This window comes from Vicugna pacos, chromosome 19 (genome assembly GCF_048564905.1).
Source record: "Vicugna pacos chromosome 19, VicPac4, whole genome shotgun sequence".
NCBI classification, from domain to species: domain Eukaryota; kingdom Metazoa; phylum Chordata; class Mammalia; order Artiodactyla; family Camelidae; genus Vicugna; species Vicugna pacos.
In genome coordinates this window covers 23695568-23712390 of record NC_133005.1, presented here as the reverse complement: position 1 = coordinate 23712390, position 16823 = coordinate 23695568, and the positions used below count along the sequence as shown (strand labels likewise).

At 50.1% G+C, this 16823-nt stretch overlaps 1 protein-coding gene across 5 annotated transcripts in view; it reads left to right on the top strand.

Annotated features, from left to right (window-relative positions):
* BCL2L1 (BCL2 like 1) overlaps positions 1–15900 on the top strand; it is a 46321-nt gene extending 30421 nt beyond the window's left edge. For all 5 annotated transcript variants that reach the window (XM_015237902.3, XM_006202676.4, XM_031687935.2 and 2 more), the window contains exon 3: positions 14238–15900. In XM_015237902.3, the coding sequence (XP_015093388.1) occupies positions 14238–14375 (138 nt within the window). In that variant the 3' untranslated portion in view covers positions 14376–15900. The remainder of the gene's footprint in view (positions 1–14237) is intronic.
* Positions 15901–16823: the final 923 nt, after the last annotated feature.

Sequence of the window (16823 nt, the reverse complement as noted above, 5' to 3'; positions counted from 1 at the left end):
GCTGATAGCTCAGTAAGGAGGTTGTTACAACAATACAGGCAGGAAATGATGTTGGCTTGGACCAAATGATGGGGGTGGGGGCGGTTAAGTGATGGGATTCTGGATAAATTTTGGATATAGATCCAGAGGAATTTTCTGACAGATCGGAGCTAGAGAGGGCTTAAGGATGACTCCAAGGTGTTCTAGGCTTCAGTACCTGGAAGGATGAAGGTGCTACCATTCACTGAGAGGGGAAAAGTTGCTGAAAGAACAAGTTGGGGGGTGGGTTAAGAATTTTCAATACATTTAAGTTTTTTTTTTTTTAAGGGAAATCAATTGACAGGAAGATGTTAATGATAAATAATGACATGGATAAGGCCAAAACAATGAAATTGTGGTTAGATGTGTCTGTGCTTCCTTAAGCTCTAAAATTCTGCTTTAGTGATTTCAGAGCTCAAAGTCTCCCATTCATGAAGAATGGGGACTTGAGATTCACCCTAGAATGTAATGGATGCAGAAGGAATGACAGGAGAGGAATCTCTTGGGCCACACTTAACCTCTTGTTCATTTAGAAGGACTTGGAAAGTTCTTGCACACATCCTGGCCTCCTGGCATTGCTTCGTTCACTCACTCACTAAGCACTTTCTGCCAAACAGGCCCTGGCCACCCAGCACAGCTCTAATGCCCCTTCCCTCCCAATATAAATCAAGCTATCCCCATTCCACCGCCTAGGCCAGCCACTCCATGATCCTGCACATACCTGGAGGTCAGGTGAGCAAATGGCTTTGCCTCCATGACAGCAGAAATGGTTTTGTCTCTTTCTCCATCCCATAGCATTCCCATAGTTATCAAGCTGGAAAAAAATCCTCAAAGACCTCTTCCCCTGCCTTTTGTAGGTGAGAAACAGGGCCAGAGAAGCAAGCAACTCACATAGTCCGCATTCGGTCCATTAGCAAATCCTTTCAGATCTACTTTTAAAAATAAATCCTGAATCTGACTGCTTCTCCCCAGCTTCTCTGGCACCATCCTGGCTTAGCCGCCCTCATATTTCTCCTGGCTGACTGCATCAGCTCCTCATCAGACCTCTTGCTTCCACCTTTGCCCCTGGAGGTCTCCACCCAGCAACCAGAGGGACTCTGTTAAAGTCAAAATCAGATCATGTCCCTCCTCTGCTCAGAACCCTTGAGTGTTCCCTTGTCACTCAAAGGACAGGCCCCTGCACAGTCTCACCCTTGGCCAGACCCCTTTGCTATCAGTCTCCCCTCATTTGCTCAGCTTCAGCCACACCAGCATCCTTCCTGTTCCCGGAGTTCCCCAAGTGCATTCCTGATGGAGCCTGGCACTTGCTGTTCCCTCTTCCTTTCCTCAGATCTTGCATCGCTGCTTCCCTCACTTCATTCAGGTCTGTGATCAAATGTCACCTCTCTTTCCCTGACCTCAGGTTCTAATTCCGCACTTTTCCATGTTTCTCTCTAATCCCTTTCTCTTATTTATTTTTCTTTTTGGCACTTATCACCAGCTGACACATATGTTTGTTGCCTCTCTTTGCATTAAATTATAAACTCATGCAGGAAGGAATTTTCATCTAATTTAGTCACTGCTTTATCCTCAGCACTTAACAGAGTGCCTGGCATTTAGTGCACACTTATAAAAATTTATGGAATGAATGGGTGTCCAGAGCAAAGCAGGAAGCTTTCCTGTGACCCCACAGGTCAACCCACAAAAGGGTCAAGGTCTATCTTAGAAAACTCAGCTAACAGCTCCACCAAAGCTACTTGGCATCATTTTATTTGCAAGATAATGACCAGATGGAGGGAAGGGCTCTCTGTAAGGACTGGCCTTGCAGGGGCTGGGTTGGGGGTGGGGTGAAGCACAGAGCCGCCATCCGCATACCTCTCCCCACCCCTCCCCAGCCCCTCCAAGGCGCCCAGGGGACAAGCCTCTGCCCTGTCCTCAAAGTCATCTCTGATCCAGGGCCCAAGAGCCTCAATAAGCAGTGGGTGGTGGCTGGGTGAAAGGGGAAGGAAGGAAGAGCTCAGTCACATCCTTCTGCATCTGTCCTGTTGCACTGGCAGATTTAACGTGCTGTGGAGTCAGCCCCCCTCATTCAGTTACCAGAGATCTCAGGCAAGGTCTCCTAACCTTTCTGAGTCCTAGTTTCCTTATAAAATGTAAATTATAAAATGGGGACAACACCTACTTGCAAGATTTTGAAAATTCAAGCAGGGGCTCAGTCAATATGAGATGTTATTTTTTTATTTGTAGCTGTAAATAATGAGAAAACAAGGTGAGAAGCACAAATGGGGTCATTCATGTTTAGATATAAAAAGATAATAACAGTTCACATTTATTAGGTGCTTTCCATGGACCATTTAATTCTTGCTGCTGAGTCTGTGACATAAGGACAGTGTTCTCACTTTATAGATCCACGCCATTGGGCTCCAGGGGTGAAGAGGCTGTGCGGGGGAATCCTTTCACCTCCTCGGGTCTAGTTTCCCATCTGTCTAGGGTCGGGGTCAAACTAGACATCTCTGTCAACCACAGATCATGAAACATGGTTTCTGAGTGGTTCCCCATGCCACATCAGGTGACTCAGTGAGTTGCTTCTGGGCCTCTTGCTGCTGCTGCTGGTGATCTGTAATTTATTGGTCCTGTGGGCACTGACTATGAACAGCAAACCTCCAGGTGCTGTCCCCCAGCATCATCGGCTACAGACAGAGTACGCCAGCTCTCCTGGCACCACCTCAGGCATCTTGCTGTTCTGCACCTTGAGGTAGGCAGGTGGACTGAGTTGGAGATGAAATGAGAAGACTGGAAGAAACCAGAATGTACGAAATGCAGCCTGAGGGAGCCTTCAGCTCTGAGGTTTTGATTACAAGGGTGTGTGTGTGAGCATTCATATGTTGGAGGGGTGGATTTGCTCCCGTCCCCAAATCCTCCAGAGCCATTGCCTTCTGCTGTGGAATTCCAAACATTTCCGATCAGATAAAGGTGGCTGAAAATATCCGGGACTTGTCTGGGCTAGTTGGAGGCGGTGCTGGGGTGAGGAGGTTGAGGCCACTGGGGCAGAGCCCGGCAAGGTCTGGCCCACTGAGGAGCTGGCCCTGGTCACAGACCTGCCCATTGCCCTTTTCCTCTGGAATCTGCAGGTTGGAGGACAAGGCTCAGCAGGCTTTGAAGTGGAGGCAACAAGTCCTACTCCAGAATGTTGCCTCTCACCCTCCACACTAAATTATCAGAACTTTTGGATACCCTTGAGAGAGGAACACAGGTGGTCACATATTTGCCCATGGGTGAGTTATTTTCATCCTCCTCACGCGGCAGCACTAGTAAGAGCCCCCTGAGGTGATCCCCTTCATTTGCAGATGAGGAAAGTCCCAGACTTTGCCAGCATCCCAGACAGCAGAATGGACTAACCGCAAGCAAGCCAGTGACAGAGCTGGGGCATGAAGCCCACACCTGCTGACTCTCAGTCCAGTGCTCTCCACAGCATGCGGCATTGATCAGCACCAGATGAGGGAGTGGAGGCAGCTTCAGGCAGAAAGGCGGAAGGAGTGGTTGCTTTGGACCATGGAGTACTTGGAGGCATAGACCCCAGAAGGAAGCAGAGTTTTAGGGAGGAGGTTGGCCCCAGAGACAAAGCCCCTCTTCCTTGTAGATTGCTACCCCAGTCCTTCCTGCCTGTTACCTCAGCACAATGCAAAAGATGCTTTATCCAGAACTTTTGCATGAGCCTGGGAGAACTTGGTGTCTGTGGAGCCCCAGTTACCCTGCCCAATCACCTGGTGTCTCAGGGCCTCCTTAGTTTTGCCAGACACTGAGGATGGGGATGAAGAGAGAAGGAACTGGCCTTCTTCCCTTCCCTCCTCACTTCTCAGCCATACTCATTGGTACTGTCTCTGGGCCCAGTGCTGACCTAGGGCTGGTGGGCAGAGCTCGTGGTCAGGAGTGAGCAGCTCAGCAAACTGATGAGAGAGCCGAAGGAGACGTGGAGGGGGAGAGCAGAAGGCCTCCTCAGAGAACTATGAGATCAGTAGGAGAGAGCCCAGCAGAGGGACCAACATGAGCCAGGGTCTTGAGGCTGAAGAGAACATGACATGTGCGAGGTGAAGCAGCCTGGCCCTAGTCAAGGCTGAGGAAACCTGCAGGGTCTTATAGGCCATGGAGAAGGTTCTAAGACTCAAGCTGAGCCTTGGTCTAATAATAAGAACAGAAATAATAGCTCGCATTTGCTTAAAGTCTACTATGTGTTACACATAGTTCTAAGAGCCTGCCATGTATTACTATTGAATTTTCACACTGTTCTTGTGAAATAAGTACATTTTTAATCCCTATTTTATAGAGAGGTCCAAAGCTAAACATCTTAGTCTAATTTTAAGACTCTTTTGGTACCTGCCTACTCTTTGCTCTGGTAGCCCAGCTTGGTGGAAAAATAGAAGTTAATTTGTCACCTTGGCCTCATCTAGATAGTATCACCATTTTACAAATTAGGAAACTGATACTTGGAGAGCAGCAGGACCTGGTCCAGGGCCCGTAGCAAGACCGGCAAGGTGTCCCACCAGCTCATGTTGCGTTCTTAGGCAGCTCTTGGTTTCAGAGTTGGAGGAGAGCAGCAGAGGAGAGAGGACCAGAACTAAGGCCAGCCAATGGAGGGAGGTAGAGGGAAAGGAAAAAGTTTTCCGGTAGAGCTGATTGAAGGGAAAGTTTTCCAAAAGAACTGCCCAAAGATGAAATGCTCCCCACAGGAGGGAAGGAGCCCCTTCTCACAAATGTTTAAGCAGAGAATGCCCTGGAGATGACTTTGAACTCCCAGGGGTATGGACCCGCTGGAGTGAAACAGACCTACTATGTGATCTGGACCTTCCAACTTTTTTTTTTCCTTTCAGTTTTACTGAAATATATTTGACATACCGTACTGTGTAAGTTTAAAGTTTACAATATAATGATTTGATCACATCATGAAGTGATCATGAAGTGATTACCACAATAAGTTTAGTGAACATCCATCATCTCATTTAGACACACAATTAAACAGGAAAACAAATTTATTTCTTATGATAAGAACTCTAAGGATTTACTCTTAACAACTTTTTTATATAACATACAGCAGTGCTAACTATATTTATCATGTTCTACCTCATATGCCGAGTATTATAACTGGAAGTTTGTACATTTTGACCACCTTCTTCCTTCCCCTCCCCTCAGCCCCCCATCCCTGCCTCTGGTAACTACAAATCTGATGTCTTTTTCTACAAGTTTTTATTTGTTTGTTTATTTAGTTCCTGTTATACAACATGGTGATTCACTGTTTCTGTACATTTCATACTAATCACCCCAGTAAGTCTAGTTAAGATCTCTCACCATACAAAGACATTACATAGTTATTGACTATATTCCCCACACTGTACATTTCATCCCCGAGACTCATTTATTTTCCAACTGGAAGCTTGTATCCCAGTCTCCCTCATCTATTTCTTTCCTACCCCTTCCCCCTCCACTTTGTCATGCACCTGTTCTCTGTATCTATAATTTTGTTTATATTTTGTTCTGTTTGTTCATTTGTTTTGTTTTAGATTCTACATATTAGTGAATTCACATAATATTTGTCTTTCTCTGTCTGGCTTATTTCACTAAACATAATACCCTCTGGGTCCCTCCATGTTGTCACAAATGGCAAGATTTCATTCTTTTGTATGGCTGATATTTCATTTATATATATGTATACATATATCACATTTTCTTAATCCATTCATCTGTAGATGGGTACTTAGGTTGCTTCCATATCTTGGCTGTTGTAAATAGTGCTGCAGTGAAATAGGGGTGCATATATTTTTTCTAATTAGTATTTTTGTTTTCTTCAGGTAAATATCCAAGGAGAGATATTGCTGGATCATGTGGTAGTTCTGTTTTTAATTTTTTGAGGCATCTCCATACTGTTTTCCGTAGTGGCTGCACCAATTTACATTCCCACCAACAGTACACGAGGGTTCCCTTTCCTCCACATCCTCACCCACACTTGATATTTGTTATCTTTTTGATACTAGACATTCTGACAGATGTGATGTGCACAGATTTTGGTGTGCATTTCTTTGATGGTTAATGATGTTGAGCATCTTTTTAGGTGCCTGTTGGCCATCTATATGTCTTCCTTGGAAAAATGTTTATTCAGATCCTTTGCCCATTTTTTAATTGGGTTGTTTGTTTTTTGATGTTGAATTCTTTGTGTATTTGGATATTAACCCCTTGTCTGATATATCATTTGCAAATAACTTCTCCCATTCAGTAGGTGGCCTTTTAGTTTTGTTGACAGTTTCCTTCCCGATATAGAAGCTTTTTTGTTTGATGTAGTCCCATTTGTTTATTTTTGCTTTTGTTTCCCTTGCCTGCGGAGACATACCCAAAAAAATATTACAAAGATTGATGTCAAAGAGCGTACTGCCTGTGTTTTCTTCTAGGAGTTTTATGGTTTCAAGTCTTAAATATTTAAGTCCTTAATCTATTTTGAATTTATTTTTGTTCATAGTGAGAGTAGTCCAGTTTGATTCTTTTGCATGCAGCTGTCCAGTTTTTTCAGCACCATTTGTTGTAGAGGCTGTCTTTTCCCCGTTGTATATTCTTGCCTCCTTTGTCATATATCAATTGCCCATATAAATGTGGGTCCATTTCTGTTCTCTCTGTTCTGTTCCATTGATCTATGTGTCTGTTTTTGTGCCAGTACTGTACTGTTTTGATTACTGTAGCTTTTTAGTATAGTTTGAAATCAGGGCGTGTGGCATCTCCAGCTTTGCTCATCTTTCTCAAGATTATTTTGGCTATGCAGGGTCTTTTGTGTTTCCATCCAAATTTTATAATTATTCTAGTTCTGTAAAAAATGCCATTGGTATTTTGATAGGGATTGCACTGAATCTGTAGATTGGTGCCCCACCTTTCTGAACGCCATCTGGGAAATGAGAACGTTAGGGGTAAGCTAAATCACGTAAAGGTTGGATGAATATGTTGAAAGGTCACTTTTGAGTGTCTGACTGTTTCAAGGGTGAGCCTTGGGCCTTCTCACTCTGGACACTGGGAGAAGAATGAAAGGCCATCTACTGATGAAAGAATAGGGAGTTACCAAGGATGAGATGCGGGGAGGCCTCAGAATTCTAGGACATAAAGGCATCTGAGCAGGTAGCAGCTGCCCAGGAGCCCTTAAGTGTTTGGACTCTGGAGCCAGACTGCCTGAATTCAAATCCCTACCCTGCCGTTTATGAACTGCATGGCCTTGGGAGGTCGCCTGACCTCTCCGTGCCTGTTTTCTCTTCTGTACCATGGAGAGTAATGATAGCACTTACTTCGTGGGGTTATTATGAGGATTAAGTGAATTTGTCTACACCACGAAGCTCTTAGCACCATGCCTGCTACGTGGTAAGTGCTCATATAAATATCAGCCATCACTCCACTGGAAGGAGCCATGAGCCCCTCAGTGAGCATCTGTGCCCCCAGCGAATGCTCTTCTCAGTTCTCTCTCTGCCTCCAAGACTAGTGCCCGCTTCTGAGCTGAGGAGGTGGGGAGCCCACGCTCGCACTGCTGGGCCCGATACGATAGCTTTCTCAATCCCCAGTGGAGGTGTTATCTCCTCTCGGCACAACCACTTCCTTTTCTGAGAAATGAGCACATCTGTCAGGCTGCGCTTCTTAGAACTAATGGTGGGGGAGGAGGCGGGGGAGGAGAGGCTGGCAGCTGATGGGGGCAGTTAGAGAAAGATTAACACGAAGTTTGCAGTGAGGATGCCTCCAAATACTCCCTAAAGCCCAGATGGCCTGGGTCCTTCATGACACCCTCTTCAGCCAGTTAACACCAAGGTCACCTCTCTTTACCAAGTCTTCCCTTCCCCGGTCTCACCACCGGTGCAGGAGAAGCTGGGGCTCAGAGGCAGAGAGGTTGCCCTACCACCCACAGCCAGGCTGGCTAGGCTGAGGCGTTGGCCCCGGGACAGTCTGGCCCCCCATCCCTTTGCCCCTGCCTCACTGAGTGGCCTCTCTGGGCTGCCCACATTCCAGGCCCACATTCCCCAGGGTAGAGGAGAGAGGAATGTTCCTCTCACATTGCCCAGGCCAACAGCTCCCCCGGGAAAGCCAAGGGAAGTGGATTCCAACCACAAACCTCACTTCTTCCGAGTCTCCGCCTACAACTCCCTGCCAAGAGGGTGATAAGGTCTCTTCATTTGCCCCCTCCCCATGCCCCTTCCTGCCATCTCCTTGGGATCTCCTAGTAAGGCCTCATTTGTCTACTCAGCAGGCATTTACCAGCCCCTCCCTCAGGGAAACTGAGGCTGGGAGCAGAAAGGGACTCTGGCCTGCCCGTGCCGGGCTGTGACGAGGCCAGGTGAGGTACAATCCTGATGTCCCTGGCACTTTCCCCGGGCTGCTCGGAGCCCCTTCCTCTTCTCCACCTACCTCTTTCCCGAAATAACCAAGCAGGAAGGAAGCGGTGGGTCTGGGCCCTCCCGAGTCACCCTAGAGGAAGGAAGGGCCGTCTGGCAGAGGTACTTGTTCCCCACTGAAGCCAGGACGGAAGGGTTTCACTTTCTCTCCTGGCGTGCGTCACATCCTTTTCCTGTGGCACCCAGTTCCCCTCAGCTGGCTGGGGGCTAGAACTCATTCATTCAGCTGGTGGCCTCAGGCCGCCTTCCTCCTCCTAGAGGGACTCAAGACTCTAGACCTGGCCCAGAAAATGAGCTGGCTTCCCCACTTACTCACTTGGGGCAGGTCTCTCGTGTCTCGAGCCTCAGTTTACATAGGCTTAGAATAAGGACCTCTTTCAGGAACAGAAGTGCATGCACTTGGCCCGTGATGGAGTCTCAAGAAGAACTGCCCTTTTGAAAGTGAGCAGAATGCTGTTGTCGAGGTTAGGAGCAAAGGCACTGGAGCCGGATTGTTGGTGCAGGCAGCCCAGCCAGGCCACCAAGTGTGTGACCTTGGGCAAGTCACAAATCATCTATGGGCCTTTGGTATGTCAGCTGTATGATGGGTTAACAGTAGTACCCACTGACCGACAGGCTGTAGAAATGGTCAGATGAACGAATCCACAGGAAGGACCACAAAGAGTGTCTCAAAAGGTAAGTACTCAGGAAATGTCATCTGCTGCTGCCGCAGCCACTGCAGAGGCTAGTTCTCTGCAGGTGGAGACAGCTCGGACAGAGGTGGCAGGGTCAGACAGCAGAATGAGCATGAGGCCAGAACTCAGACAAATCCCAGTCCCACCACTTCCGAGACAGATCGTGGGTGGACGCGGAAGCCTCCATTTTCACATCTGTAGGATGAGGCTGTGATAAATGTTCTGAGGATTAAATGAAAGTAGTCATTCATTTGTTCCTCTCAAAGAGATTCACTTAGAATGGCACCTGGCACGGGTACAACTCTCAGCTGTGGGATAAAGGTCAGTTGCTAGAATAAGTTATTTTATTGTTATTTAACAAGCAAGAACACTTATGGGCTACAGAAGTAAAGTAACCTGCTCAGAGCCACACTGCTAGGAAGAAGCATGGAGACGGGGGAGGCCAGAGAGGAGAAGGGTGGGAATTGGAGGACTGTACTTCAGCCCCTGGCAGGGCAGGTGGTCCTCTGGCACTCGGGCCGCTGCCCCAGGGGCATCGTTGTGCCAGCCTTTTTTCTGACTTCTCTAGGGTTTCAAGTGGCTGCAGGGTGACCTGCATTGTTCAGTTGGCTGTCTCTGGGCAGAGATCTAGCTGAAGTCAGTCTTCCTGTCTGGATGGGCCCCTGGCTTCTGATATGGGTCAGTCTTGGTCCCTGTCTGCTTTGAGCCCCCAGACTGATATTTTTGTCTCAGTTGCCCTGCCATGACTTTGAATGCTGCAGCTGTGCCGTGCATCTTTCTGTGCTGTGCCCCCACCACCCCCCATGGAGAATGCGTGGATTAGAACACGAGCTCCGTGAAAGCAGGGACTTTGTCTTGTTCACTCCTGTGTCTCTAGTGCATAGTAGGCGCTCAGTAGTTACGGCGTGAGTGAAGGTTCAAAGAGGAAAGTCCTGGAAGCATAAAGGAGACAGACATTCATCCTGGAGTCAAGGGAGGGATGAGTAGGGAGGTCTTGGAAGACAGGACTCCATAGTGGAGTCATGTGAGCTGAGTAGGGTTGCTGACTGAGGAGGGCAGATGTGGGGAGGGTGACCAGTTAGAGGACACAGTGCTGGCGGAGACGCAGGGGCATGAGGCTCTCTGGGGGGTGGGGGTGGGGCCATTCCATGAGTATGGCCAGCATTGTTAGAGGAAGGACCTTGAAAGTAGTCCGGCATTAGCTTCTCCTGGGGACCCTGGTTCTTGTCCCACCACTCAGAAGGGCCCCAATGCCAAATCAGGAGCCCCCAATACCTAGTCCAAGCTCTGCCACAAACTGGCTGTTTGAAACTGTAAAGTGGGTGGGTAGGTTGGCCTTGCTGACTTGGGGGTCTGCCTGCCTAGGAGTCCATGGTTCTCCCATGGAGCTCATTAGCCACTGCCTGTCCCCAGTTGCCCTGAAACCGCCCCCCGTGGATTCCCCATGGTAGTGGTCACAGTTCCAGAGAGAAACTTGGCCCACTGTGCTCTAATCCAAGCTGGGGATGCAGGTAGTCTCTTAGGCCTGGGTCTCCTGAAAGCCTCTGTTACATCAGAGACCTCCCTGCAGCCCACCTTTACATCTCACCCCCTGCCCACCGTGCCAGCCCTGGCTCAAAACAGTGGGAGCCACTGAGCAGCAGTGGGGGCTTATCTCTGCTTTTCCAGACCAGGGCAGCTCTGCAATCCTGTTTATTTACCCAGAGCAGCCGCCCGCTGAGAAAATGGCTGTGTTTGTTTCCAAGTGTGTCGTGTGAACCATGGGCTAAATATACCCACACCACTGCCTCCCCGGCACCCGCCCTGGAACAGCACGCCCCGTTTTGCTTATGCTCTCTCTGCAAAAGCAATCCCCGGAATCCACGGCCCTTCGAGATCCTCTCCCTCCTCCCTAGGAGAAGGAGCTTCTGAAATGGAGATGAAGGTTGTCCAACCGGGAATGCATGGGTGGGGGCTGGGCCAGTCAGAGCCTTGTCTCTGTGGCACCGACGTGAGAATGTTCCCTCCTCCCTGGAATGACTGTTCCTGGACAGTGAGTGCTTTGTGCCCTTGCAGGGACAGGGCCTGTTTACTCCAACACAGCCCCAGAGCCGAAAATTTCCTGTGGCTGCCAGCCCTCTCCTTCAGGAAAGTTCCCATCCAGGGAGCCAGGCCTCTCCCACTTTGGCTGCAACCCAGTGTCCCTGGTTTCTTGTGGGACATTTGGCCCCGTGGGATAACCAGGGCCTCTGGCTGTTGCCTCCCTTCTCCCATGCTCCATGGCCCAGGACTCTTCCCCATCCCAGATCAGTCTTTTTTGTGACTTTACCTGGGCCTACTTCACTTGGGACCAGAAAAATTCAAATTTCTATAAGAATTTTCTGATCTGCCAACACCCATAGAGGCTAACCAAGGATGAAGGGGGAGAGACTGGGCAGCAACAAGGCCAAAGGGTGAGGACGCTGGCAGCTGCCACCACCGCTGCCCTTTTCTCCCCAGACCCAAAGCTGGGTGTCCCCCAGCCTCCACACAGGGACACGTCCTGCTGTAGAAGCATTCCCTGTGGGGCCTGGCAGTCCTGGATTTTGATCCTGTCTCTGCCATCTGTTAGCTGGGTGACTCTAAGCAAGGTCTTTCCTACTCTAAATCTCAGTTGCCTCATCTGTGAAATGGGGCTCAGAGCTCTACATCTGGGAATTCTGATAAAAGCGAAATGGGGTGGCAGTGCCCGGCACTCAGGAGACATGCAGACCTTCGTTCTGTTCATGTTTATTTAGCACTTGGTGCTACTCTGTGCCAGACACCGTTCTGGGTACTGGGTATGTAGGAACAAGCCAAGATCTCTGCCTCAGCAAGCCACGGCTACTGCAGGAAACAAATGAATACAAAGATCAAGTGTAGACTCTGCTTATGAAAAGTGCCGAGAATAATGCCATTTGCAGCAACATGGATGCTCCTAGAGAATGTCATTCTAAGTGAAGTAAGCCAGAAAGAGAAAGAAAAATACCATATGAGATCGCTCATATGTGGAATCTAAAAAACAAAAACAAACAAACAAACAAAAACAAAGCATAAATACAGGACAGAAATGGACTCATGGACAGAGAATACAGACTTGTGGTTACCGGGGGGGGGGGGGGGCGGGGTAGAGGGTGGGAAGGGATAGACGGATTTCAAAATTGTAGAACAGATAAACAAGATTACACTGTATAGCACAGGAAAATATACACAAAATGTTATGATAAATCACAGAGAAAAAAATGTGACAATGAGTGTGTATATGTCCATGTATGACTGAAAAATTGTACTGAACACTGGAATTTGACACAACACTGTAAAATGATTATGAATCAATAAAAATGTAAAAAAAAAAGAAAAAAAAAAAAGAAAAGTGCCGAGAAGAAAAATAAAGCACAGTAAGGGGGTAGGTAGAGAGAGATGGACTGGGGGAACCATTTTAGACAAGGTGGCCAGGGAAGGTGTCTCTGAGGAGATGACATTTGAGCAGAGTCAGGAGTGAAATGAGGGAGTAAGGCAGGTGCTGACCTGGGGTCAGGTGCTCCACACTCAAGGACGGCAAGGTCTGAGCTCAGCAGATGTTCCAGGAACAGCAAAGGAGGCCAGTGCGACTGGAGTGGAATGTGCACTGGGGAGGGGCCAGGTCCCACTGGACCTCACTGGGCATGGTTAAGACGTGATTCCCTGTGTGATGGGGAGTCTTGGAGAGGGATATGGTCTGAATGGCGGGTCTTTCCCCACCTGCCTACCTTCCCCTCCCGGTGCCTTCTCCTCAGCACATGTTAAGCTCTCTGGTCACTCTGGCTCCTGCATCACTGCTCCCTCCCTAATGGCTTCATAAATGTTGAGGATTCTTGGAGTCAGGTTGGCAGCTCTGTGCACCTGGCCCTCTACTAAGCACCAGGGATATGAACAGAAATGACGCTGGCTTTCTAAGTGTGAGGGGAAGCTGTTGGTGAGCCATGATCTGATCTGTGTTTCTAAAAATCTCTGTGCGGAGCATGGACTGAGGGGATGTTGTCATGACTAGACTTGGGCCAGGCAGGTATTACAGTGAGCAAACTGGCTGCATGGGCCCTGGGGCCAACTGGAAATGGCAGGCGCTGTCGGGGGCGGCCACTCCTCAGCCATTTGGGCCCAGGTGGAGGTGTGGGCCCATGGTGTGAGCTCCAGAACCAGCCAGTGATCTGTTCCCTCCCTGGACACAAAACACACTGATTTCTAGGTGGCAGGCACCAGGTTTGGATTCTGGTTCTACCACAAATCTGGCTCACCCGACCAAGTCCTTCTGCGCTCAGTGGCCCAGCTTCCTGGCCTGTCAATGAGGAGAAACAGCATTGCATTGCAGCATTGTTGAGCGGATTAAAGGACAGATGGGGTGCAAAGCTCATTCATTAAAGGGTGTTCCAAGCTCCCTCTCCCTGCCCCGCAGGCTGGCTGCACCCTAGGCTGGGTAAATTTAACCCACAGCCCCTCCTTCCCCACATCATGTGCTTCCCTCCTGACTGGCTTCAGGGTGCTCACCTCCTCATGGTCCCATGCTCACCTCCTCATGGGACCAAGGTCAAGCCCCCTGGGGTGGGGAACCGGGCCGAGGCCTCATAGACCTCATCCCTGTCCTGCATCGTTGTTACCATCTCCACTCTGCCCTGCTCTGCCCTTGAATCACTCGGAATCTCACCCTGTCACTTTTCTCTGCCTGCCTCCCTCTGTTGCTGCAGTGGGAAGGCTGAGGCCCGCTGGTTCTGCACTACCCTCAGCCTCAACTCCGAGCTCCTCTGTGGCTTCCAGACCACGTGTGGTCCAGCTATCGCTCAGCCCTACACCTCTCTCCCCTCCTCTCTCGGCCTCCTGTCAGTTCCTTGACTCTGCCCATTGCTTTCCCACCTCCTGAAGTACCACTTCCCAGATGTCTGACCTTGGACAAAACTCTTTCCCACTTCCCACCTGTTTTCTCCATGATAAAATTGATTGGTTATCCCCAACTGAAGGTCAGGAAGGAGGGCAGCCCTTAACCCTCATCTGGCTCAGAGTGGGCATGGACAGCTACCGTTTTCTCAGGTCACCAGGGCCATTGCCTGCCGCTGGCCCTGCTCTGTCACACCCACCCACATTACTGTGAGGACTCAAACAGCATGTGCCCTTCTCTTCTGTCTCCCTGCAGGACACTTTTGTGGAACTCTATGGGAACAACGCAGCAGCCGAGAGCCGGAAGGGCCAGGAGCGCTTCAACCGCTGGTTCCTGACAGGCATGACTGTGGCTGGTGTGGTTCTGCTGGGCTCGCTCTTCAGTCGGAAATGACCAGACACTGACCACCCACTCACACTCCCACACCCCCATCCTGCCTCCACCGCGTCCCTCCGTCCAGCCACCGTTGCCACCAGGAGAACCACTACATGCAGCCCATGGCCACCCACCCATCACAGGGTTGGGCCTAGACGTGGTCCCCACAGTTAGTTTTCTAGAATCTACCATGCTTCTGTGAGAGCCGCCTTCCCCAACACCTCAGTTCTCCTGGCCTCAAAACCCACAAAGTTTCCCTGAAATCTGCCCCATGAAAGCTAACAGGTAGCGGGGAGGGTTGTGGCTGGGGGCTAGAGTGCCCTGCCTGGTTGGTGGAACCCTCTTCCCCCTTAGCCTACCCAAGAACGCTTTCCTGCCAGGGAGCTGGAAAGTTTTCTGACCCTTTTCCCTAGAAAGAGAGACTAGATTGCCTTCGTTTTGATGTTTGTGGCCTCAGAATTGATCATTTCCTATCTCCTCCTCCTCCTCCCGGACCTGGGCTCCCTTTTCCTTTCATCCCCACCGTCCAAGAGCCACTTAGGGGCCACTTCTGACTAATTAGGGATTCAGGCTGCTTGGGATAAAGAAACAAGGACCAGGACCCCCTCCCCACCTCTGGCCTGGCCCAAGTCCCTACCCCCAATCTCAATGTCTTCTAGAGGCCTCTGACTAGAGGCCAGCCCAGCGGGATGGAGGGGGCTATGGCCGCAGGAAGCACCCCATGCCAAAGCTCGGGTAGGCCTTGCAGTGTAGCACTACCCCAGTTCCCTTCCCCTTCCCTGGCTCCCATGACCATGACTGAGGGACCAACTGGGCCCAAGACAGGTGCCCCAGAGCTGTTTATGGCCTCAGCTGCCTCACTTCCTGCAAGGAGATCAGCCTGTGGCATCTTTGCCTTAGGCTGCTGCCTGTGGGGTTCAGGGGCCTCAGCCCAGAGGTGAAGGGGAGCTACAGGGAGCAGCTGTGGGAGCCCTAGGGTCTTCCCTACCTCAGGCAGGAGGGGCAGGAAGGAGAGCCTTGTGTGTGGGGTGGAGGTAGGGCTGGCTGGAGGGGCCAGTCCTGCCAGGCCTGAAGAACTTGTGCCCCACCCCTGTTCAGCCTGGGCAGCTGGGCTGCCAAGGTCAGAGTGGCCTGGCCAGGAGCTCTTCAGGCCTCCCTCTCTCCTCTGCTCCACCCATGGCCTGTCTCATCCCTGGGGGTCCTGGCCTAGCCCCGGCCACCCCGGGCTCTCTGCTGTACATATTTGAGACTAGTTTTTATTCCTTGTGAAGATAATATTACTATTTTTGTTAAGCGTGTCTGTATTTATGTGTGAGGAGCTGCTGGCTTGCTGTGCGCGTGCACGTGGAGAGCTGCTGCCCGGAGATTGAACGGCCTGATGCTCCCTCCCCTGCCCTGGTCCGGGGAAGCCAGCCGGGGGTCCTGGCTCCTGAGGGACACCTGTCCCTCCCCCCAACCCCACCCCACACTTGTTCCAGCTCTTTGAAATAGTCTGTGTGAAGGTGAAAGTGTTCAGTAATAAACTGTTAATTCAGTGAACAAAGGGCCTGGGCTCTTGTGTGCTCCGGGAGGACAGGGAAGGAGGGGCTGCTCGGCTGGCAGAGAGGCTGCAGGAGAGCCAGGTGCTGGTGCTGGCCCTACTGCCTCCAGGGGAGGACCTTGGACAAGTCCCTTCCTTCCTCTGGGCCTGAATTCCTCCACCTGTGCACTGGGCTTTTATTTGAGACCTGCTGTGTGCTGGGCACTGGGGCTATTTGTCAGCAGGACAACACAGCCTCTGCTGTCAGGAGCTGACATTTTAGTGGGAGAAACAGTCAAGTGGCCACTTGGGAAGTGTTTACTGACCCCTGGGCTGTGCAAGCACAGTCTGAGGCACAGGGGATTCTTCAGGGAGCAAAGCTCTTGCCTTTATGGAGCTTCCATTCTGGTCGAGGAGAGACAGCCACATGAATATCAGGATGGCTCTAGCTGTTGCAGGGCAAAGGTGGAAACAGGATGACCCCGAGGAAAGCATGGCAAGACATGAAAGGTTTAGCGGGGAAGGAGGAAAGAAGGGGTCATACTTGAAGTAACATCTTAAAGATAATCCCACAAGATCGGCTGATGGATTAGAGAGAGCTCTAGAGAAGAGGAACCAAGGGTGATTGGAGATTTCAGAAAAGTGGTATATCATTGTAATTACAAAATGAAGCACATTCTGAGGCCAGCACAACCCAAGGGCTTTTAGTGAGTGCATTTACTATGGAACCTGAGCTTGTCTGGGAATCAGGGAGGGCACCCTGGAGGAAGTAACATCAGAGCCAGGGCCTGAAAAATCTGTAAGAGTTTTCCAAAAGAAGCGAGGAAGCAAAATGAAGAAGCAAGTGCACGAGATGAGCAAGAGTTTTCTTCAGGCTGAAGAAAAGCTGGTATGCCTGGAGGCTCCTGGGTTAATATGATGCCAGAGAGGTGGTGTCATGAGACTGA